Below are 24,465 nucleotides of genomic sequence, written 5' to 3' on the forward strand. Positions count from 1 at the left end.
CTACACATACAGAATTAAAATGTTGCTGCTGTGGTGCAGTGATAGATGCTGGTGATACAGGGCCTTAGTGGGGGTTTCTAGTTCAATTTTCTGTTACACAATCAGAATTTGTCATACTGTTTTTGTGTTATTGTGACACAAACGCTGTCAGTCAGGGTCTTACTAAAGATGGGTGAACTCTTTGGGATCTAGAGGCCTGGGTAAGATACCCAAAGTCTCTAGTAGCTTTTCAGAGGTTAATGGAGTTTTCTTTTGTCTCAGTGTTTTCAGGCGTAAATATTTCCCTTTTCAATGGTGTATCAATTTTTTCAGGCTGCCTTATCATTCAGGAGTAGGAGGAAGTGAGCTTGAAGTATGTGCTTTCTGTCTAGAGCAGAGCTTTCCGTGGTTGGGATGAACATCAGCAGAGGAGTTTTCCCAGGCAGGATTTTAACACTGTCTTTGATGTCCAGAAGAGAATGCAGCCTGAGCCGTGTAGGGTTCTCTGAAGCCATTATTAATGTAGCCATAATTAAGGATGTGTCACACTAGAGAGTAAGAAAGGAGTAAGAGACTGATCAGTACTCATTGCTGAGTTTACAGAAGGGGTTATACAGCACTCACTGGATACAAACCAGTAGCTGTCATTCTGGGGGATTATTTTTGTGCTCACTAAAGATGAATTAGTGTACATTATTTACCTTGATTTTCACAGGATCCATTGCAAAGCACATCCAGAAATGGAAGACCTTTATTCTTTCTTACTCATGAGAAAGACCTGTCAAGTCAGTAAGTGGTTTGATTGAATGAGAGCAGTGAAACTAGTCCATGGTGGAAGACTTTTAAAAAGAGGTGAGTGGCTTTTTTTTTTTTTTTTTTTCAAAATTTAACTGTCGTTACATGGCAGAAAATCTGAAATCCAGTAAGTGGGTTGCCCAAAAATTATAACCATCTCTTAGAGGTGTGGGAAGGTGCTCTTTGTGTTAAACTAGTCATCATTTCCCTATGAGAGTGTCCCAAAAATGAGCGTATTTGGGTCTGCTCAGGAAAAACAGGGATGTCCTTGATTCTGAGCTTTGAAGAATCCCTTGTGATAAAGAGACTGGCCAAGGATGAAACATAAGCAAGCAATGGCTTTCACGTTTCTGAGTGGTGGGACTGCCCATACCTTTGAGTCCAGCTCATTCAGGTGGTGATGTACCAGCATCCCTGGGACCAAAACATGGGCTGTCAAAGGCCTGCATGGAGGGAAGGACAAGTCAGTGAGTAGGAGTGATGGCCTGACAATTCAGCTGAGAAGTGGAGTAATAAATGCTAGTGTAAGCCACCAAGACAATGGATTTCCATTTACAGATTAACACTGGAAGTATTTCAATAGGATGTGTTTACTCAAACAGGAGTTCTGGGGATTGATGCAGAAGTAACTTAGTAAAAATCTCATATAAGAGATTAGACCAGAATGTCTGATGCCCCCTTTAGCTCTTAATAAAATTTTAAATGTTAAACTGGAACCTCTTCATATTAGATTTGGATAGCACTTCTTGGTGGACTTCTCAATATCTCAAGTGGCATTGAGGTTTCCATGGGACTGTAATTTTGCACGAGCCCATGCTGCATGCCTGAGGACACTTGGCCTTACAATCCTTGCTTGGATTATACAGACAGCCAGAGTGGACCCAAGCAGCTAAAAAAGACAAGTGTGTTGTGGATGAAAAGGAAAGGAGAGTTAGTGAATATTAAAAAATATAATTTATTATCATTTATTAAAAAATATGTCTTAGAAGGATAATACTGTCTTTTGGCTTCAGTTCCACAGATGGGAATTTAAAGCCCTTATGTAAATCCTGATGAAGTGAGGGGCTGTGACAGTTCCCCTGACTTCAGTGGGATAATTTTGAAGAAGAGGGTTAAGTGATTCTTAGTGGACTGGGACAGAGAAGAATACTGACAACATGGATATCTTTTGCATCTAGGGCTCTTTTTCAATCCCTGATAAAATCTGAACCATAAAGAAAAGTACATAGTAGGAAATCGAAGAAACAAAAAGATCCAGAATGAAAATTTTGATTTTTGAGGCTTAGCAGAGGGAGGGGAAAACATATAAGCCTAAGAAGTGCACATGGAAGTAGTCCCCAATTAGTGATATTCATCACTAATTAGGGATGACAATCACTGTAGAGCCATAGGGTGGGAGAGGAGCAAGGTCTTTACTGAAATTCCCCAGGCTGAAATAATGCTGCTTCTGTCTGCAGAGAAGGATTTGCCAAAGCTTGTTTTTTGGGTTGATATTTTGTTAAAACAGAACACCTGACCAGCAGTGTTGAACTATGCTGTTGTAACGTTCATAGGTAGATGTCACATTAATTTAAAAAAAACAACAATTTTTTTGATTTTTCTGTATAGAAAAATAAATAATTTCAGTTTAAGAGGTCATGTTAAAGTGAAAAATTATGCATTTACCCAAGCTGAAATTCTTTTGTCATTTCATTTTGTGGAAACATGGAGTCCCTTAGGCATTTACAGTGTTTGGAAATGACTGTCTTACATGGAGCTCTAGGTTACTTCTCAGCTCAGGTTCACAGGTTGGTATGGGTCATAATTATGGCAAGAATTAGCTGAAGACCACAGCAATTAACTCTTTTTATGGCTTATTATTATATTCTAAATACTAAATTGTTATGTCAAATAGTCTGAGAGATTTGATAGCTGACCCACAGACAGTGCACTGCCTTTGCTTACATACTTAAGCTACTAGTATTCCTGGGAAGATACAGCTTATTAATTCATTATTATTTTATTGATGTTCAATTGATGTCTGATTAAATATAAATTAGACACTTGGTAATAATAATGTAGTAGGATGAGGCAGGTGAGCTTCCCCCAGGATAGTTTGTAATGAAGCTTCAAATTTTTAATAATCTTAAACTCATTAATAAATTATTGCAGGTGAAACAAATGCAGAAATACTGAAATAAGCTATAAAAATGTTAAGTGGTGATGAAGAGACACATAATCTGCTGGGAGATCTGTGTGAGAACATGCATTTGGCACTAAGTCATGTCGGTCAGAATCAGCTCCCCACTCCTTCCAATCATTTCATATTTAGGTGTGTATCTGCCCCTCCTATCCCATTGTTATGCTGTACAATCCTGTTCCCAGACACTTTGCTTTGCCTGGGAACAGTGTTAATTTAATGCACTCAGGTGACCCCAGAGGCACTGGAATGACATGGCAGCAGCAGTCCAGAGTGCTGCAGTGATTCCTGCTGTTAGCAGAGCTGCCGGCGAGCCCGGGTGCTCTTCTGAACAGTTGTCTGTGAACTCTTCAGGGAGAAGTCAGGGGGAGCTGTCTCTTTGACCACACTGTCAGTGTTGAGAAGGACACATCCTCTCACTTAGCTATATCTTTCATCTTTTCCTTGGAAGACAGATTTCTCGGGTGCTCCTCTGTTTTTCTTAAAGAGTTAGAAAGGATACCATTAGTCTCCCTTAGAAAAGAAAAAAAAGAAAGGAGAACTTACCCTTATGAAAGGAAAGAAGGAAGTAGACAAGGAGAGGATTCTGATAGTGTATCTGCTGGTTTGTTTGGGGTTTTTGGGTCCCCAATATTCTGCAAAGATTTCAAGAGATCTGAAATCCCCCATTTCTTCAGTAAAAACAGCACCATTATCCCAGCCTTGTTAAGACAGAGTGAGATCCCAAGGCAATACTCAATATCTGTGTTTTAGACTCGCCATAGTGGGAATTGCAGAAACTCAGCACTTTGTGAAAGCTGCTGGTAATTTGAACAGTTAAGTCCTGCAGCAGGTTATCAAATGTAAAGAAGCTTAGTTCCTAAGATTAATTTTCTAGTATTTTCATCTGCAGAAGTAAGGGAATACACAAAAGCCTGAAAATCTGGCCCTAGGACCATAGCCACTGGTTTAGACTTTCACCTAAAATTATATTCCAAGAATCTGTCGGTTATTGAATGGCCAAAGGGTTGTAAACTAGATATTTGGCTCAATACAAGGTACAGAAAAAGACAAGTATGCTGCTTTTCTGATGTGAGAGACCTTGGTTGCTAGGAGGAAAGCATTCAAGTGTTTGCTTATGTTTTGCAGGGGTGTTAACACTGTGGGATAAACAGATAACACCACGCCTTTAAATAACATTTTCTTAAATAGTGAAACTATTCCCTAATGAAGAAATTGCAGTAATCACATTTATGTAAAAATAGGGAGTTATGGTACCTATGTAATTAAAGTGCTGGAGTTTTCCAAACAAAAATCTGCTGGCAAATATATATTTGTATATTTGTGTAATTGGAGACTTTGAAATCAACTTGTTGTTGACACACAGAAAATTGTTGCCTCTCCCTAACAGGGTTAGGAGAGAGGAGTCACATGTGTGATTTGCAGCATCCATAGCAAAATGATGTTCTTTTTGGTAGATATGGTTATTCCTGTGCATCTGCCAGGAGGCCCTTGGGTACAGAAAACAGATCCAGCTTGAATCGTTCTTCACTTTTTCCGTGATGTGCCAGGCCAGCATGGTCTGGTGGAACTGCTTGCCATTTCCTGTCCATACACTTGCTGACACTTCTCTGGGGAACCACATTAAGCCTGGATCACCAGATGTCTGTGCCTCCTCCTCCATGTGTCAGCGCAGGCTGGACTTGGAAGAAGGTCCTGCCCTGTTCTTGATGTTGTTTGCACACTGCCCAGATTTCTTGTGACTTGTGTCAGTGTGACAAAAAGTCCTTCCCAGGCTCTGCTTGCTTCCTTGGATGTGTAGGAGCGCTGTTAGAGACGAATAAATGCTTTGCAAGATCCCTGCCACTTTCTCATGAAGGAATTAGAGAAGTCTCAAGGCTAGTTTCACACTTGGGGCTCCTCTTTTTTGCCATTTTCTTGTCCTGCAAGAAAATAAGATACAAATTACTTCAAGCACAACACCTTCTGCTTCAACTTTGATGCAAAGGTCTTATAATTGAGAGAATGTATCGGTCTAAGAACTGAAAGATTAAATAGGCATTAAACAGGCATTTAAAATGTTTGGAGCCCTATGTGCCTCTGCTGTGTGCACATAAAACTCAGCTTAGGGAATGCAGCAAACATTCTGCAGCCTCCTGAGATACCTATAAATTTGATGTTCTGTATTTGCCCTTGTCTCCCTTTAAAAGGCTCTTGTTCCTGCACATCTTTATTCCAAGTTACTTCTGGTGAGGCAGAGTAGAGGATAACATTTATAGTAATTGGTAATCAAAAGGAAAGAGGAAACAAAGGAAAAGGCCAATAATGCAAGACAATCATTAAGTGCCAAATATAATTTGTCAAAGGTGTTCCTTCTAAATTGGATGAAGACAGCATTTTTTCAGATCAATACTGCCTCAGTGACTCCAGTACAGTTCTGGTAGCTTTTGGCTAACAAATAGGAAGAATTGATATGTCCTATGTGTAAATATCAAGACCAAAGAACTTAGTGGATTAATAGACCTTGACTGTGGTCAGGTATTGCTGTAAAACTGGGATTGGCAATATGCAAGGGTTGAAGCTGGCACAAATCACATCCATGGCCTGATTAGCTATGAGCCAGCCTCATAGATCAGCACAGCCAGAAGTTCAAAGTTTCACAGCAAACTGAGCTCAGTAGTAAATACTGTCAAGGAGTACACGCCCTGGTTCTTGGTGATCTTTGTGGGAAAACATGTATTGAATTCATTCAGAGTTTGAGCTGCCTATCAGAGGAAGTGCATTAAATATTTGAGCCAGTTGTTGCCCATCTTTATCCACACATCTTACCCAACCTGATACATTTAATCACCAATATAATGTGTTCTTGCTGTGACTTAGTATGAATATTCTTACCTGATGTTACTGTGTGTCAAATACTGTGTTTTATTTCAAAATATATGATGGGACTAGAGAAGCTGATGTCATACAACAGAGGGGTAACCTCATAACAGGAAATGGTATTTCAACTTAAGTTTCAGAGGGTGGATGATATTCTGAGCATTTAGTAGAGCAGAACATCCTGGTAGCCTGCTGACAGGAGCAAGCACCTCATGGTTCCTTACCTGGTGTTCATTAGCCCTCACTGTGCCATAGGAGCCGCTGGCTCTAGCAGCAGAATTCTACATCTGTGGAGACAAAGCCTTCATAGTCTAAGCAATCCATAAAAGCTTGTCCTGAGTCCCAAGAACAAGTGTTTGCACTGGAATTCAGGCATCCTAATTCACAGCCAGCACAGTTTACTTGAGAGCAGACCCAGTGTGGCACTCTGGTATCCCTTGGGATGAAGGAGTCATCCATATGTGTGTACACCTACAAACCTCTGCATCTGGCAACCCCAGAGCTTCCTGAAGACAGCTCTGCAGCAGGAAGGAGTATCCCAGCTGCATTTTTCATCAGGAGAATATGCTAATTTTTGCTGCAACAACTGTATATTACCTGACAATTATTCTCTCCAGTCTCTTGGGTTCACTTTGTCTGGTTGTGTTTAGAATCCCCAAATGATTATGAAATAGGTAGAAGATACCTGATAATTTAACGGGCCCTTTCTATTTTTTTCTAAAGCTTTATTAATATAATTTCTTAGGTGTCTGTTAATATAATTTCTTAGGTGTAACCATGTCTTGTTCAACATCAATCCATTGTGAATCATGCAGACACATCAGTGAGAGACCAGAACCTGCTGCAGACTGTGAGCAACAAGAAATTTCAGCTGGCTGACTGCATAAGGGCTTTGCAAGATCACCAATAGTTTTTATATTCAGAGTTAAATAGAGCAATAAGATGGAATTTCAGCTTTAGTGCAATGGGTTGCAGCTCTTCAGTCAATCAAATTATAGTTCAATCAGTTCATTTTAATCACTTCTCTGGAGAGAAGTAAACCCCTATGCTGAAGAATATGCAGCAATTTTATTGATGGAAAGTTTAATTGTTTCATTTTTCCTTACCGTCTGTAACATACTAGACTTTTAATCAGTGGGAACTGAAGTTATAATGAAGTAAAGTCCACTTTCCACAGTTCACAACTAGCTGAAAATAATTGGGTTGAGACTCCCATCCAGACAGTGTAATGCCTCTGGCATTTTCCTGAAAACTACACTTAATTGCTTTGCTGATGTTGTTAAGTGGTCCTAAGGGGGGATGAAGTAGTAAAGCTGCTCACATATGCAGGGAAACAATACACAAAAAATGCCTTACAAGTCCTTAAAGGAGGACCAACTCGTGACTAGAAGACAATATATTGCACTTTTCCCCCCTTTCCTATACCAGAGCGAACATACAGGAGAGGCTGATAAAATCAACTGGAAATTCTATAAACACTAACAATATTTCTGTTTAAGGGCAGTAAGCTTGGGAGCTGAAGTACAGAAAATGTCAAGGCAGAGCTCTTGCAATCAAACCTGCATCTTTAGGCTAGCCCAAGTTGCTTGGCCTTTTTATCCTGAAGACTGGTGAGCTGTCTTCAGCATCTTGGCCTGAGGAACAGATGTACTCTTGTCCCCAGGGAGGGAGGACAGCTTGCTCTCTGTTCTCTGAAGTGACAGGATGTGAGCCAGCCATGAGCTGAAAGCCTTGTCCAGGCATCAGTGGGACCAGCACATGTACCCTGTAAGGCTCTAAACATAGCCAGAGAAGGAATAACACTTTGTCATTTCTCCTCCATGGCAATTGTTTAAAATGGTGAATTAACTGATAGACTCAAGGATATTCTGACGAAGAAATACATTAGCTGTTTAATGGAGAAAATTATTTATTTAGGCTATTGCCCACTTATATCAGTGTTAGAGCTGGAGCTGTTTTGTGAAGAGAACTATAGAGCTAATTTAGATATTTTAAGTAAGTGGGGGGCTTTTTTAGGGTTTTTTTGTTCTTGTTTATTGAGATATGTGGGGACAGTAAAGTCTGTCTCAACAACCTGACCTTCCTCAGCTGCTATTTATGTAAACTTCAGTATGACCTTTGCTTATTCTGTTCTTGCTTTTACAGGCTCTGAACTGAACAGCTACCCCCTGACGACTTTCTAGAAAGGAACATAGGCAAAATTGAGCCATGGAGTTCTAAAGCCTAAAATCTTAAAAGTTCCCTTAACCTTAGTTCAAGAGTTGGCACCTCAAATTTTGGCCAGCATAACTCTTCCAGCACCTGAAATTATACTTTTTCCATTGAAACAGGCTGAAGTCCAGACAGGACTCAAGTACCTTGACATGTAGACCCATGTGAGCTGTGTTCCCCCTAATATTAATAAATTTTAACATGCATTTCTCCTATGGTGAAATGCTCACATTCCATGTGCTGAAACCACCAACCGTCTGCCAAGGATATCAGCCCTCTGTGAGAAAGTGCCCTGTGTCCAATTCTCTCTGCTTGCCTGTCTCTGGGAGAACAGCTCAGCAGCAGCAGTGCTTGGGCTCTGCTCTTCCTGGGGTCCTGTTTTGTCGTGAGTAATGTGGTGTGGAATGGTTTTAGCAAATGCACCAAAGGAGGACTGGGTTGTGACAACTGGTGAGAGGTGGGGCTTGGGTTTTCTGTTCTCAGAGATGGTGAGGGATTGGAGGAGCCAGGGCAAATCTACAGTGCAGAGGGAAAATAACCAACCTGGTGTGGCTGGCTGAAATTTATCTCTGTGTTGCCTAGCTGGTTTAGAGGGTACCCTGCTCTGCCCTGCCACTTTTTTTGGGGACAGGGTTTCTGTCCCAGAAGGAGGAGTTCTTGGAGCTGTAATGCAGTCCCATGCAGCAGCACAGCTGCCAGCTGGCCCTTATTGCCAAGCAGAGCTGCTTGCTGAGGCTTGCATGTTTTAAAAGTCTTAGCCTGGGTCTCAGTGGAAACGAGGAGGAGAATGATTTGACACACATTCCCCTGATTTGGCATACTCTGTGGTTACAACATGGTGTGTCCTCCACAAGAAATCCAAATACATGTTGCTGTGCAGGCACAAATCTGACTGTTCCTGATAAACTGTTCATGTGGAAAGATACAATTTGCATGGTTGTCATCAAAGCCAGTGTATGTATTCATTTGTGGAAGCATGTCAGACACCATATGTCACTAATATGCCTTTGATATGTTGGTTCACATATGTTGGAACACATCTGTTCTGTGTCTGTACTCTCTGTACTATTTATTCTTTATTTCTTTCTTTTGACTAAAAGTTTGATTTAAACCTTGAAAAAGTGTGGGATTAATCTTACTTTTAAAGAAGCAGAGTTTTGGTAATATTTCAGCATTTGGCCAATGTGTATCTTCTCACAGATGAGAAGGTCATTTAAAAGAGAATTTTTTTCCCCTTTCAGTAACCAGAAAAAAAATCAGTTCCCAGGCAAAACAAAGATTAGATTTGACTACAAGTTTGTTAAATGAAAAAAATATTGTTTTAGTGTTGGGCAAGTTCTGCAACATATGGATTTGCTGAAAATAAGTCCTTGTAAGAGCCATATGTTACACCATCATGACAGTAAATTAGTTCTATCTGGAAACTTTTCTGATTCAGTTAAAGAATTTACTGTATAATAAATGACTTAATAAAGGAATGATATAATATACTATGTTTGTTAGGCTATTCATTATACATGGGTGAAACTCAAAACCAGTGTCACAACAAAAGGACTCAAAAATAGTTATTACAACTCATCAATCAACTGAGCCACTGCAGCACCCTTCAGAAGGCTTCAGCCAGCCTAAAAGGCACAGTTTGGGCAAAAGCAGAGAAGGATACTTTTCTATAACAGGAAAACAAGAAGAGACTTTACGAACCAACTGAGGATACCTGGAGAGTCCAGACACGAGAGTCCAATGCTCAAGTACAGGAGGGGCTTACGAACCATGGCAAAGGGAGTGGCTGTGTGGGGCTCACCAGCATGGTGGCAGGAAGAGGCCCATAAAGAAGCGGCCAAGGTGGAGCTCTGAGTGTCCCACAGCTATGACATTTTGCCTTTCCATAAGAACTCACCCCATATTCAGCAACAAATCACAAATGTCAGCTCTTGGTGGACTTAGGCAGCCTGGGCTTCATATTCTGTCGTATGGTTTGGCTCAGGCCTTAAACATAATTACACATAACATTGGGAAATCAAATCTGTCTAAATCCAAAAGCTTTATGTCACTGTCAAGGAGTCATAGCATTTCCCAGCCACAGCTTAAAACAACTCACATCAAAACAAACCACCAACAGCTGAGTGCAGTTGGCCAGCAGCTAGTTTGTAAAAAAGGCCCTGAGTAGCCCAGAGCGCACCTGTGGCCATGGGGGCTGGCTGGGATGAGGGGCCTCGGAATCAGTCAGTGCCATCTTGTGGCATTTCAGGATATTAAAACGCCCCTGAGCTACAGAAACTGCAAATGTTCTTGGAATCCACCACAATTCCAAAATTTGCAATGGTACCACATACGAAGCCCATACAGCTACATTTGCTCGGCCACAGCTACTGCGGCTGTGCATGGAGAGGCTCAGCACCTGAATGATTAATAAGGCAAATGCCTACCAATTATGGCTCATTGGAGGGGCACAGATTAATGCCTGTAATTAGAAATCCTGGGAACAGATGGAGAATTTTGCAACATCAAAAGCCTGCTCTTTATTAGCCGTGTCCTGCGCTGGGCAAGTGGAGCACCAGGCCGCAGTTTGCCTGGCACAGCCATCCCCTGGGACAGGGGCAGGGGCTGCTCCCACGGGGGCTGTGTGTGGGTACCTGCAGCTCCTGGGGCAAGGCTGAGCTGTGCTGAAAGCCACTGGGCAGCCCCCCCCATCCCCCACCCACCAGGGACCCTGCGAGCAGCACGAGTTTGATGCTCAGAGGTGGCTGCTGCTGCATCACTTGCAGCCTCAAACCCTTCCCTCCAGATCCCCAAATCTCAGTTCCTGGTACCAGCCTGAGCCTGGGACACAGCAGCAGCTGGTATTACTGACTCAATAACAAAAATTTTAGCAAAGTATTCCTAAGAGCTATCCTACTCTCCCCATCCACTCAAATAGGGGGAAAGGGCCTATAAGCCTTCATGTTATCATTTTGTACATATACTAACTATATAATATGAGAAAATGCATAATTTAATTTGATACACATAATATCTACCTACTCTATAAAGCAATTTATATACTATAAACAACACATCCAGTAGATAAAGTATTAATGCAAGTAATGTAAGAATATATATAAAGGTATATATATAAAATGTGCATATAAATATATAGCTGATAAAATTATATAAATACAAATAATAGCATTGTAATAAATTTATAAGTAATGACATATAATTTTCTTTACATTATAAGTATATATATTAATAAAAATTATGCTATTTCCTAATAGTGACTACTGCAATACCAGAAGGGGACACATACCATTCCTAGCAGTGTAACATTTATTGCATAAAAAGGAAGGAAATAATAGAATCTTGAACAAGATTAAAAACAGCTCTGAGGCCTATTCAGTCAGTTGGTGGCCAGTGGGTCCCCCAGGGGGACATCCTTTCTTTACTGCATCAGAGGGTGCTGAGGGAAAGGGGACAGACCCCTGTGTCCCTGTAGGTAACACTGTGGCTCACTAACAAATACCTTTAATTCTTCCTTGTCTCATTGCCCACTTTGACATTGGTCAAGCATCCCAGGCACTCATCCAAAAGCCTTTTTGGGAGTGGTTACAATGTAGATACAAACAGAGTAATTTCTGCTTTCTCCCTTCCCCACTTCTATCAATTATTCAGAGATTTTCCTTTTTCTTTCTGTGACCCCAGACTTAATTTTTTTTTAAGGAAAATGCAATATCAATTTTATCAAATCTTCTGAAAAGAAAATCACTTTCACACTATACATGTTTCATTCAAGGACTTAAGCCCTGATGCTCATTCAGTATAATTTTAGTAAATAGTGTGCTTTTCTCAGCTTACAGCTTTACTGGGAGGTAGTCTGGTACAGTTGCCAAGTACAATTGTTTGCTTTAGGGTTTATTGCAGGGCACTGAATCCTGTTATAATCTCTTTTTTTGAGGACAGTAGAAATGCTCTGATTGCAGACAAACAAAAATTTCAGTACTTACCAGAAGTCAATTAATAGTAAATTGAAAACTGATTTTTTCTGCTATTAATTTGATCACAAAGACAAAAAAACCCTTATATGATAATTTCATTGTTCTGGACTGCTACTATGGTTAGTTAGACATATGACTAATGGGTTCACTCCAACCTGAACAAGGCACTTCTTATTTTCCAAACTAGGCAAACTGAGTTTTTATCTTCTATTAGCATAAGCTGTGTTATTAACACAAAGTAATCTTCCAAATAGTTTGAAGCTAATATGATAATTACAACATAATTGATTGCAATTGCTTGTTTTCCTAGGATGAAAGCAAATAATATTTCTTGCAAGTGTCTCTAATTTTCAAAACATTATATAGACTTCTGTTGGCTGAACTCTTGCTGTAAATCTATAACTTAGACAATTATTTCCTCTCAGTCATGCTGGAAATGAAATATGCCTTTTGACCATGATTTATTTTTCTCACTTGTTCCCTGTCCTGGTAGCAAGCACTGAGTTTTATTTTCTGATGGGCCAGACATTTTTTCTAGTTTTGCATATAAAAATTCCCAATAAGCCATCTCAGAGGGGATGATATCAGCCTGAATTCCCACTACTTTCCTCTGGCCGAGGTATGTTAAAGCATTATTTTGTTGCTCATCAGAGGGTCTGGTGTAGCTGCAATGTGACTGGAAGAGACTTCTTTCTGATGTAGCCATGAAATACCCCCAGCCTCTTTCGCCATGCAACTGGGGAACTGGAATTATGCACCCTGCAACAATCTCAGAAGGAACAGAAGCAAAAATACTGCAGCTGCCACTGAGAGGTAAAATTTGAATCCAGTTCAAGATTTGAATATCAGAGATACCTGAACACCAGTGTTCTCAGCACTGCCTTTTCATTTTGAAAAATGTAACACAGAGAAAAAGAGAGCTCACATTTTGAGAATGTAAGGGTTTCTCATTTCAGAGTTTAGGCTCTAGCTTTTGGAGACACCTTGTATAAGGTGGCCAAATGTAGCACTCTTACCTAACTCAGTCCAACATTTTCTCCTATTTCTTTACCATACAAAACTATTCACAAAAAGTCCTGGTTTCTCTATAGGATTCATTACTGCATTATAGCACTGTATATTAGACTGGACTTCCAAGTTAGCCCTTGGAGAGATTGCATTTCTACTTTGTAATGATTTTACCATTGGAAAAGTTCATCTAGAAAGATGCCTTGGAAGCAATGAAGCCACAGTGGGAATTCTGCAAGTGAAGTATCCATCACTCCTCAGTAGAGGAATTGGGGGGATATGTTAAGCTTGCTACATCCTCTGTCAATCTTTTGTTTATTACATTATCAAGTTGCTGGCACTGTGAAAGATTAAAACAGTTGGGTAAGTGCAAAGCATGGAGCTACTGAGCACTTTGATTATAAGTCAGACATCAAACTGGTATTTGAAGTGCAGAACTACTGAGCTTTCACTCTGTCACACAAGCAGATGTTGCTGGAGGCAAGGAGGAAAGGAGCCCTGCATTTTTTTTAACTTGGCTACTGAACTTTGCACTACCTGAAGAACCAGGCATTGTGTGCAGCTCCTGGTTAGATGCCTTTCAAACCTATCTTCTGCCTAAGGGCTACCAGATGTGCAGCTGAGGCAAACTGATAGATTTTCCCATTGTGCATCTCCTCAGCCTGAGGACGTGCTGTTTATTGCTCTAAGTAAATGGTTGGGCTGCTTTATTAATTTAGGAGTCTGACAATAGTATTTTTCCCTTTTGCTCTACTTTATGGAGACTTACCAGTATGAGAATGAACGATTAATGAGCAAAGATACCCAGGGAGGAAGACTTCATCCTGGATACTTATTCAGAATTTCAGCTTGAATGATCCAACCAAAACCATTTTCCATGCATATTGCTACCTGATAACTGTGGTCTGCCACACATGTATTCTGACAACCTTTAAAGATTGGTGGGGATTTGTCCACAGAGGAATCCTTAAGTCTGGTGACTTACCTATCCCACTACCTGGACATCCATTCACTCTGAAGGATCCAAGAAACATCCAGTAAATGACTCTCCATGCACAATGAACTGCCTCAGGACCCTGGGTAAGTACATTCATGTCTCTCAGTGTTCAAGTAAAAAAGTGCTTCCCCTTCTTTTTACAGGCATTAAGTAAACCTACAAGGAAATACTATAACACATTTAATAGGTGTGAAATTAATCTACAGGCTTATGATGGAGAATACCAGGGATTTCATTGACCATCAGTAGGACTACACCCACCTCCCTCGAACATAAAAAGCTGTTACATTCCATACAGATTTTCTTCCTTTACATGCATCATATATACACATCACTTCTGTATGTGCAAATACATCCACTGCTGTTACCTATCACTCCTTATACCAGTGTCCAAAACACATGCTGGAGAACTGTGTATCTGTGTACCTTACAGAGAGATGAAAGTTTGAACTGGTGAAGTATTCCCCCATGTGGCTGCCACAATCCCATGTCACCATAAATGTTCTGTGTCACTGAGGGAGCAGACAGCAAGGCTGGCACTGGCAGAGAAAAGTGGCTTTTGGAGGGTAAACTAATGCAAATGCCACAGTTCCAGAAGTGAGAGAGTCCACTTAGGAAAATTCATTTGAGAAGAGAACCTACAGAAGACTAACAATACGAGGAGGTGTACCTCAGAGAAGAAGCCCTCCTCTGAACAAATGTGGGCCATGATAACATTTTCTAATCCACAGCTATCTATAGTTTCTTTTTAAGCATATTAGTCTATGCCTACTTCCAAAAACCTGCTATTTTGATAAGATTTTTTTGTTTAAAAATAAATATTAGATATTGGAATTGTACATAGAATTATTTTCCCCCTAGATAGGTTCCTGGTGTCTTTTTACATTATGTGTAATCATGAGTGACCCCAAGGTCAGTTATTAACAAAACCTCACAGAAAACCCTGCTAGACAGGAAGAAACGTGAAAATCTCAAGGAACAAAGTATTTGACTTCTAAACAAAATGCCTGCCTAAGACCAAACCTCATTAGGGAAGTCCTCCAGGCAAACATCCTCTCATTATTTATTGTCATGGTTTGCTGAAGATTCCTCAGTGTAACTCACAATTGTGTTTTAAATAAATCTCTCTGTATAGTAAATGTGGTAATCTTGCATCTAAGCAACAGGGTTAGCTGAAAACTAAATAAGACCAAAATTTCACATTTCAGGGACTCATAAACAGCTTAGAGTCTGACAGCAGTGCAACAAGAGGCAAAAATATGACTGACAACATATGGCTGGAAAGTAGAATCACAGTGGCTGTACAACATAACAACAGAACAGTGAGACTGCAAAGCAAAAGCAATTAGCTGCAAGCGTTTCTAATGTGGAATTATTTATGGTGAGGAATTTCTTTATAGCAAAAGGATGCAGCTGTGTTTATGATTAACATTTAAGGCATGAAGGCCTTGGATTTAAGGTTTTGCTTCCCATCCTTCATTCTGGCCTCTAGAGGATCAGTCAGTCAGGACTAGGCCCTCAAATGTTTTGAGGCACTCTGATATCTTGGAGGAATTGGTCTAAGCTTCTTAGAGTTCAACTGCTCATCTCAAAATTAGGGATACTAAAGCTCTTTCTCATAACAGGTACTGTGCATGGGAGGGTGCTAAGGAACGTTTTATCAAATAGTTTTGCTATGGATCTTTCCAAAGAGGTGAAGGTCTGATAGATTTTCCTTACAAATCTTATCACATCTAAGGGTTAACTGGTGTTTATGCCTAAGCTGACCATGACTTCCATTTTTAATTCCACTAAACCACTAAAACCTCTTAAAGAAGTCCAGAATACTTCAGAAATTTCCATCTCTAATCAGAAGTGTAAAGTTCTCTTCAAGGAGAAAATCCTCTGGTGTGATCCATTTTTCTGCTGTAGTTAAATATTCTTGGGCTGATTCAGCATCTGGGCTGATGAGCTGGCCCCTGGAAGTTCCTGCTTTGGTTGCTCTGGAGGAGGCTGGAGGGGCAGCACAGTGGAAAGTTCCTCTCCTCACCAGAGGACATGCACAAGCCACTCTTGCCAGGGCACAGTCTCCTGACTCCCTTGCTTGGCTCAGTGCACTGCCTCTGCTCCTGCCCTTAAAAGAATCATTCTCTTAAATTTCACATTTATCACTTTCCATAACAAGGTTTCTCTACCAAGGTAATGCTACAGTCAAACAAATGTAAAGGTGGTGAGGATAGAGAGTAAAATAACTGAAAACGTCTTTTTTCCTCAATGTGGTGAAAGGGGATATTAATGCAAACAGATGGCTTTTTTTAGTGCACCTATTATAGTATATGCCACTATTTGCTGAATGCATACCTATGAGACTGTGTGTGTGCAATAAAACCCTTAGTTTATTAAGCATTTTTTTCTATTCTGCTATGTCAGTCTAAATTCACTTTGATGGCAGGAATGACGGAATTGTTCAATATATTGCGTGCACAAGGTTGTGACCTCTGCAATCAGCCCCTGAAACACCACTGTCTGCTTACTTTTGGGGCAGGTGAAATTAATTACAAGGTAGCATCATAAAACATTGTACTAAATCTGAGGCCTCTGAATATGCAGTTTTTGAGCATTTCTGTATTCTTTCTAACTTCCAAAATATTTACAACCTCTATAGGACTTAAAAAAATGAAAATTGAACATACTGTTTTTACTGAACATCTTGTTTCTAAACAAGGTCTCAATCCTGCCAGAGCTCAAATGGGTGAATGGCCTTGTCCTTGTAAAAAAATGTGCCACCGATTTCTGCATCCATTTGTGTTTGTGTTTTGCAGGAGACATCCTGGAATTGTTGTGTCATCCAGCAGGAAAGCACTGGTACATCTGCCTGCATGGAGGACACATCTCTACACTGAGGGACATCCTAACCAGGGGAGGCAGGGGGGAAATGCTTTTGTTTTGAAAGGTGACAGAAGGAATATCCTCAACAATAAATCTGAGACCCCAAATACCTTGCTCTGCACATAAGATCCTCTGCTTGAAGATTGACCCAGCCAAGCTGGACACCCAGTGTAAAGCTGTCATCACCCTGCTTTTCCACACTTACTGAACTTTCTTCATTCTCTGTAACATGTGCAACTAGAATTATATCAGCCACCACAACAATCCTTTTCTTTCATCAGCTCTGTAGCAGCAGCTCTGCCTCCCTTCTGTGCTGTTACTAGCGGGATAGCTCCAAATGATTTCTTTTCCACACACAACAAAGGCCTATACAGCATCAGCAGGGCCCATGAAATGGGAACCAACAAACAGAAAGTCCAGTTGCTGAAGTCATTCATTGGTGTCTCTTATTCTGCAAAACATTTAAACAGCACACTTGTACTAAAGCTGCTGTGAATATTCATTCAGTGCTCATGGGTGAACACAGTTCACCAGACCCCTGTGTTAACACCACAGCTTTAACTCGCTTATGGAACTTGAAAACTTTCTCAGCAGGACCCTCTGAACAGATGTAATTTATATAGTACTTAAAAAAAATAAAGCTTTATTTATTCCTATCTTGAAGCTACAGGGCCTTGAGGAAAATGTGTTAACATGGTGAAAGGCCAAGCTTAACCACTCCATGCTCCAGGAAGGGAAAACTGTCACTGAGCTGCAAAAAGCCAGGCTGTCCCACTCACAAAATGTTGTCTTTGTTCTCTGCATGAACCAATTTGTATCTGCTGATAACCCACTTCTTTTCAAGGATTTCAGGTTTAGGATTCCCTTTGATGCCAGACTCACTGCTGGAAACAGTAAACCACTCTAACTTTGATGGAGCTACAGTTATTCCCTCTAGTCAGCTATTTGATTGTTTCTGCTGAAAATCTTATGCCACCGTTTCATTTTAGGTAGGCTTCCCCTCCATCCCTTCTGATTTAAACCAGGCCAGTCAAAAGTTACAGATCTGTAACTTTGATAGCCCAAGATATAATGTTCTCATATAAAATATGCATAAATTCATCCTTCCCTATATCATGTATGACTAAAACTGTATCAGTGACCCCAGCAACCATTTTTCCTTCCGTCATCCCCCTCTCCAGCACTGCTGTTTCCCATCTGTGCTGTCACCAGCAGTGTAGCCGTGGTGCCTCTGATGGAGTCACAGGAGCACAGAAATGCCCAGGGCTAGAGATGCCTTGGTCTGAACACGTGTTGGTGCCAGCACTTGTGAGGGTTTCAGCCTGTCTGGAGCACAGGAGTGTTACATCAGGCAGCTCAGTCTGGTAATGGTAACCTAAGCTACCAGCAGCAGGGAGGCGTTTGTGCTGTGCTTTGCTTGGAGCAGTGCTCTGAGCCTGTGACACTGTCTGACACTGACTGATTAAGATACAGGTACTGTGGTGCTGTCAGGAAAGAAGAAAGAGGACTTGCCGTGATGCTGTTGCTCATGGATCTCCAGCAGGGCAGCAGCCAGACACCAGTGCACAGCAGCCTCGTGCTCTTCCACCTCTTTGGAGAATTACTTTCCAGTCAACCTGAGGAGATTAAGAACACACCTCGTTTTTAACACAGCCTGTCGCTCCACACAGACTCCAAAGTCTGTGTATCACAGGTGATCGAATCCTGATGACTGGGGAGGGGACTGTGATAGGAGATGAGGGAGATGTGAGAAGGACAAAAATATGAACTCAGTAATGAGCCTTACAGGAAACCATTAGGAAGGCTGCTCCTGACTGCTGCAAACAAAACCAGGTCCTAACGGGGAAAGAAACAGAGCTACCTAGTTATGCTGCAGATATAATCTTCCTTTTCTCCACAGCTTTTACTTGCCATCTGTAAAAAACAGACATTCAAATTTCTCCCTGATCCAAATTTTCTGGGTATCCCCAAAGCCCACACTACACTATAGAAGGAATGGAGCAAAGGATTACTTTGCCAGGCAAAATGTGGGATGAGAATTTTAGTTTTATTTAGTTTAAATCTCAGGGCTTTCCCCAGTATAAAAATGCAGGGTTTCCCAATGTACCTTTTCATCTCATCTCATAAACGATAGAATAATAATTTCCCTTCTCTCTGAAGGTAATGTGAAACTCTCAAAAAGACTAACAGATGTGGTGCCCAGACATAGAGACACTCTTGAGCTCAGGTTTACATTTTTTGCCTTCTGGAGTCACTTCTCTATATAGCCCATGCAGGTAGGAAGGCAAGCAGGAGTATAGAAAGTCTTGGAGAAATCTCTGCAGACCTGACATTCTCTTACTCATTTGTGTGCCAAACCAGGTGTGCTTCTGTTGCCCGTGTGGTGACAGAATTGTCCTTGTCCTCCACAAAGCAGAGGAAACTGGAAAGATTCTGATCTTCCTTCCACCACAGAGGAGGCAACTTGGCTTCCAGTATTCTCTACCACAACCAGGCTCTTTTCATCTCGGTTTTCTTAATAAATATTTAGAGGGCAGCTTGCATTTTCCCTTCTGCTCTGTGTAACAGAACTGATTATTGTTAAGGTCAGGTGGCTCCATGAGCTAATTAATATTCACAGGTAGCAGTAAGAAATAAGTACAATCCTCATCTCTCTCCTCAGCTTTAATTGCAATATCAGTGCTATCAAATTCCATGTGGATACACCTCCCCCATCAGCTCCAAACAATTTCAGATGTGTATGCAGAATTCACAGCATCTTTAACTCATGATCTTCTGTCATTACCATATAATTACTCTAATGCATCTTTACTGTACAACACCCACTAGAACTAACAACCATGGAGTGCCTAGTAATGACAGAATAGAGACATCAACATGGAATTTTGGCTTACAGGCACCTGCAGCATTCCTTCCAGTCCCATTATTCAACATTTCTGAGCAACCTGACTCCTACCTGCCTCCCTTCCTTCTCTAAATTTACTTTATGAATGTCATTCTAGCACTGAGAAGCCCCAGGTGGTACTGCAATCCCAGTGAGAATGTAGCACAAGTTAGTGGAGTCAATAAATTGTCTCATCTTGATCCTGTGGATACAGGACAGGACTAGAGGAAGGTGAGTCAGGGAAGAGCGACTGTATTATGCACCTTGCTTACTATGGATGAGGATCTGGGCTCTGAGTAGACATGGCAAAAGAGGTTTAGAGAAATTTGACAGAAAATGCAATACTGACTACTTAAGTTAGCAAATATCCCTCAATTAAGTGCTGGTGGAAGTCAGATACAAAAGTCAGTTACAGAGAACTGGGCAAGCATCAAAGGGTCTTTGTGGCAAAAAGCTAAAGGATGAGCCAGTGCAACAACCTGTGAAACGACAAGAGACAGACATTATTTTAGCCTTTCATTTCTACCACTATAGAAAATGAAGAACAAAGTACATATTATAAAGACATAAAATGGGATGGAATTTTGAACCCGTGTAAGGATTTTAAAATAAGACCTAGCTGCAGACATATCTCACAATGCACTATGCGAAATATTCTTGTGCCTTTGCAGAGATTTACAAAACTCTCAGTATATCAATTTCATCAGGTCTTTTATTTTTCTTAAATGGCAATAATTTTAAACTGAATAATAGCATCTATATTTTATACATTTGGTTTTCTATGTGATAACAGTCACTGTGATTAAAACACACATTATCAAGACTTGAAAGAGACAGTTAAACAGGAATGGCATTATATTGTCACCTATCCAAATTGTAATTGGTTTTTAATTGTAGTTCTGCAAGCAAACACAAAAAGACAAACAGCAAAGAAACCTCTGCTCTGATTGAAAGCAATTAAGAGAGGAAAACCCAAGAGAGCTAATATATGAAGTTTCAGAGAGGAAGCATTCCTTCCCTGAAATGTGAAGGCTCTTCTTGAATATGAGAGGTAAAGCATGGGAATAGTGCAGCTGTTTCTGGGAAGTTGCCTTTAGAGTGGAAATGGAAATTAAGAACTGCCAGGTTGATTTTTATCTCTCTTGTCAAATTTATATTGTATATGTTTGCTGATGTTCTGTAATATCCCAGTTAGCTCTGTTGTTTGCATATTAACTGTTTTGTGTCCCAGATGCTCATACAAGGATCATAAATATTTTGTGAAAGATATAACCATCACTTTCAACAGTATAAACTTTTTTTTTTTCCCTAAACAAAAAAGCTTTCCCTCTGTTCTTGCAGTAGACTCAAAGAATCCCTGAAGAACTACTTTAGGATGGGCTTTTTCATCAGCTGACAGGGACATGCAGGAAGCCATTCCTGAGCAAAAGGACTTCCACAACAATCACTGTGCATCTAAACCCAGAGAATTTGCCTAAGGGCTACTCCGATGCCAGCCATGGAGAGATGAAGGGTGAAGCAGTTTCAGGGGAGCTGGAACCTGGCACGTCCTTCTGGGTGCCTGAATCCAGGACTTGGCTCTCTCCAGGGGCACCAGTGTGAGAATAAGGGTGACAGGTATAGCTCACACGTGGAACTTGACAGAGATTTTTGCAAGGGACAGAGTTTGTGGTTTCACAGGACATCATCTCTAATTATCAGGAAGGTCCCCTGGTTCTGTTCCAGAATGGAAAAGGAAAATATTTTCATCTACTTTAACATCACACTGGCACTGTCAGATGATTCATAGGCTCTGGAGAACACAGACATTACCAGCTCAGCACATTTGTGTACCAATCACCATTTGTCATACGTGAGTACTTCCCACAGTCCTAAAAAGGGATTTGTTTTCTGTATTATTTGCAGGAAATGTAAGAAACTCCACACTGAACAGCAAAATAAAAACAGCACTTGATTGTTTCATCGAATAGTTGCCTATTTACTTGGCAAAACTTCACTTTAGGATTTTTTTTATGCTGTCTAATAAAAGGACCCCCACAGCTGTCTTCTCTGTGGAGAAAAGCTGTCGACATCTAGTATAATTTTCTGCATATTGAGTGAAGTACTTGAAAGTCCCAGATCCATTTTAATATGTGAGCTGCTCTCCCATTTGTATGCAGCTGGAGAGAGTAGTTTTATCCTCATTTAAAAAAGCCATATGATGGATTTTTTTCTTTAAACAAATACTGTCTGAAACTTTTCTTTCTTCTTGCTCTTTCCCCCAGTATACACCTTTCCTCCCTTGTTAGGCACCGGTGTGCTGAAATCACTGCACAGTGCTGACATCTCACTCGTTATACATAAAACGATGCCAGCACCATTTCTTTTTTGATGTCTCTGTGCATGATCTGCTGGAGTAATTCCCAGATTAACTGTTTATTAATATAATTTTGGCAAAACAGTTGGTGAGGAAATTCCATTGCACTGCCTTGAATAAGGTCTTCACCATCCTTTTCTGAATTTTCTGATTCTGATTATTGACATCTTCCAATCCAATCCTGGCCAAAGCTCTCCTGATCCTGCAAGCACTTTGCCACACAGCACTAGGCAGTAGTGCTCAGTCCTTGCACAGCTATTAACTCTGATGCAATGAAATGTTGTTGTTATGGGTTGCAGGGAGCATGTTTAACATCCACAGCTATTTTTAATGATTCTGTCAAGAGGAAGGATTATAGCTCTGAAAGCACAGGGAGGTTTTGTGTAACAGTCACAAAGCTTTGAACTCTGCACACACCATGACTGAACATACTGTTCATGTGCTTCAGCACAGCCTGACACTGCAAAAGTCATGGTTGAAAAACAGGATATCTGAAGGTTATAGAACACTTAACGGCTCTAGTGTAAACAATACAGAGCCAAGAATTTAGTGTCAAACATTATCAGCATCCCAGTCTGCATCTACCACATCTCACAGGCTGAGAATGACTCATTCAAACAACCTCAGATGGCAAAGCCCAGGCAGACAGGTTTGGAGTGATGCTACCAATACAGCACAGAGCATGTGGAGTAGGAGCGGGCACTGAGTAATTCCCCGGACAGTGCTTGCAGATGTTTTCACCCAAATACAAGGCTTCTGCTCCACATTTTAGTTTTGAATTAAAATAAAATAATGGATTCTCAAATTTTTCAATGGAATTAAAATTGTGAAAATTTTACATTGGAAAAAATAGATCATTTTATTGCTGATTATTTTGTCCAAAACAAATGGTGTCAACTGTAAAAATCTTGGATAAACCTGGAAACTGGAACCCTTATGAAAGCAGCAGAACCAAGAGCCTCAGGGTTCTTGGGATTGCTTTTTTTTCACCTACCAGCAAAGCAGGAATCTCAGAAATATGGACATTCACTTTAACCAGCAATCTTGGAATTTACAGTGACCACTGCTGGGGGAGCAAAAGAATTAACCACTACTGGGGAAGCTTTCCTAAGGCTTCCAGGTTTCCACATCCACTGGCTCTGGGGTTGGGGTAGGAATTAAGGTATCCAAATTTTTGAAGAAAGGAGTCAAAGCTGCAGGAGTACCAACTTAGATCAGAGATCTCAGAAACTCAGGGTTTCCAACTCTACCAAAGATACCTGGAAGATATGTGAGCTTCTAGGTTCAGGAAGCCTGCTTGGTGCCCTGGAGTTGGAGGAAGGCCATACAAAACCCAACAGAAAAGCTCAGAGACCCATAGAATTTCCTGTGATATATCTTTGTTCTCAGTAACTCAGCATTTTCTAATGAAGTAGTGCTTACTGGAAACTTTCTGCCTATTTCCATTTGGGAGGACATTATTCAGATGGACATGACACATTTTGTATGACATGAGAGAATTAAGTTTGCTCCTCTTGCCAAATTCCATCCTGGCAGATAATTTCTTACCTATTTAAATCCACCTCATATTAACAGAGCACATTTCTTTAGCTCACATTTTGTCTTGCAGCTCTTGTACTGTTAAAAGTTAAATATTATCCACATTTCATCCCCTGTGTAGCTGCTTTTCACCAAATCTAATCTCAGATTAGAGTATGGGATCTGTATATGGGACTGAGAGCTCTGAGGGGGTCTCTAAAAAAGCCTGTACTACTGCAAGACCATCAGTGTCATATGAAGGATTATTTTTAGTACTAGAGAAGTTTTTGCAGAGCAGGGTATGATGCCACATAGAATGGGACCAGTCTGATGTCAAACTATTTTATGCCATTATGGCACATGACTGCATTACAAAGTAGCTCTTGTATTTTTCTGTCTCCTCAGGAACATTTATTCCTACAATGAGGATCCTGCATTGATTCCAAGGAAGACCCAGGCCCCTATTGTGCTAGGCACTATAGCAACAGACAGGAAAAGGCAGTCCTTGTTCCTAAAGATCTTTCTAGCTAAACAGACAAGACATTGCCAGATATTTTATTCTTCCATTTTAACAGTTTCAAAACAACTTGGATGAAGAATAAAAATTGCAATGAATAGGACATGATGATCCCAGCTGTGGGATGAATCCATATGGAGGTGGGAAACCCCAAGGCAGTAAAAGCATCGAGGGGTATAATCTTGAACCAACTGAAGTAACGTGAGAACTCCTACAGACTCTACTGGGAGCCAGGATTTCCTCTCCCTGTTCCCATTTCCCCAGGTGCCTGCATACATAACATGGTTCAGAGTTGTAGTGATATTTCCAAATCCGCTGGCACT

General features: G+C 40.7%; 1 protein-coding gene and 1 long non-coding RNA gene across 2 annotated transcripts in view; one reads left to right on the forward strand and one right to left on the reverse strand.

Annotated features, from left to right (window-relative positions):
- LOC148183156 (uncharacterized) overlaps positions 1-8,876 on the forward strand; it is a 30,135-nt gene extending 21,259 nt beyond the window's left edge. Inside the window, exons 4-5 of the mRNA XM_088062430.1 lie at positions 695-831; positions 7,958-8,876. Of these exons, the coding sequence (XP_087918556.1) occupies positions 695-785 (91 nt within the window). The 3' untranslated portion in view covers positions 786-831; positions 7,958-8,876. The remainder of the gene's footprint in view (positions 1-694; positions 832-7,957) is intronic.
- A 9,502-nt stretch (positions 8,877-18,378) lies between these two features.
- Positions 18,379-24,465, reverse strand: part of LOC148183157 (uncharacterized) — a 106,243-nt gene continuing 100,156 nt past the window's right edge. Inside the window, exon 4 of the long non-coding RNA XR_015773762.1 lies at positions 18,379-18,483. This is a non-coding gene — a long non-coding RNA (uncharacterized LOC148183157). The remainder of the gene's footprint in view (positions 18,484-24,465) is intronic.

The sequence above is a fragment of the Pseudopodoces humilis genome, chromosome 14 (assembly GCF_049639895.1).
Source record: "Pseudopodoces humilis isolate 2021_Gansu_Grassland_sample_001 chromosome 14, ASM4963989v1, whole genome shotgun sequence".
Lineage (NCBI taxonomy): Eukaryota > Metazoa > Chordata > Aves > Passeriformes > Paridae > Pseudopodoces > Pseudopodoces humilis.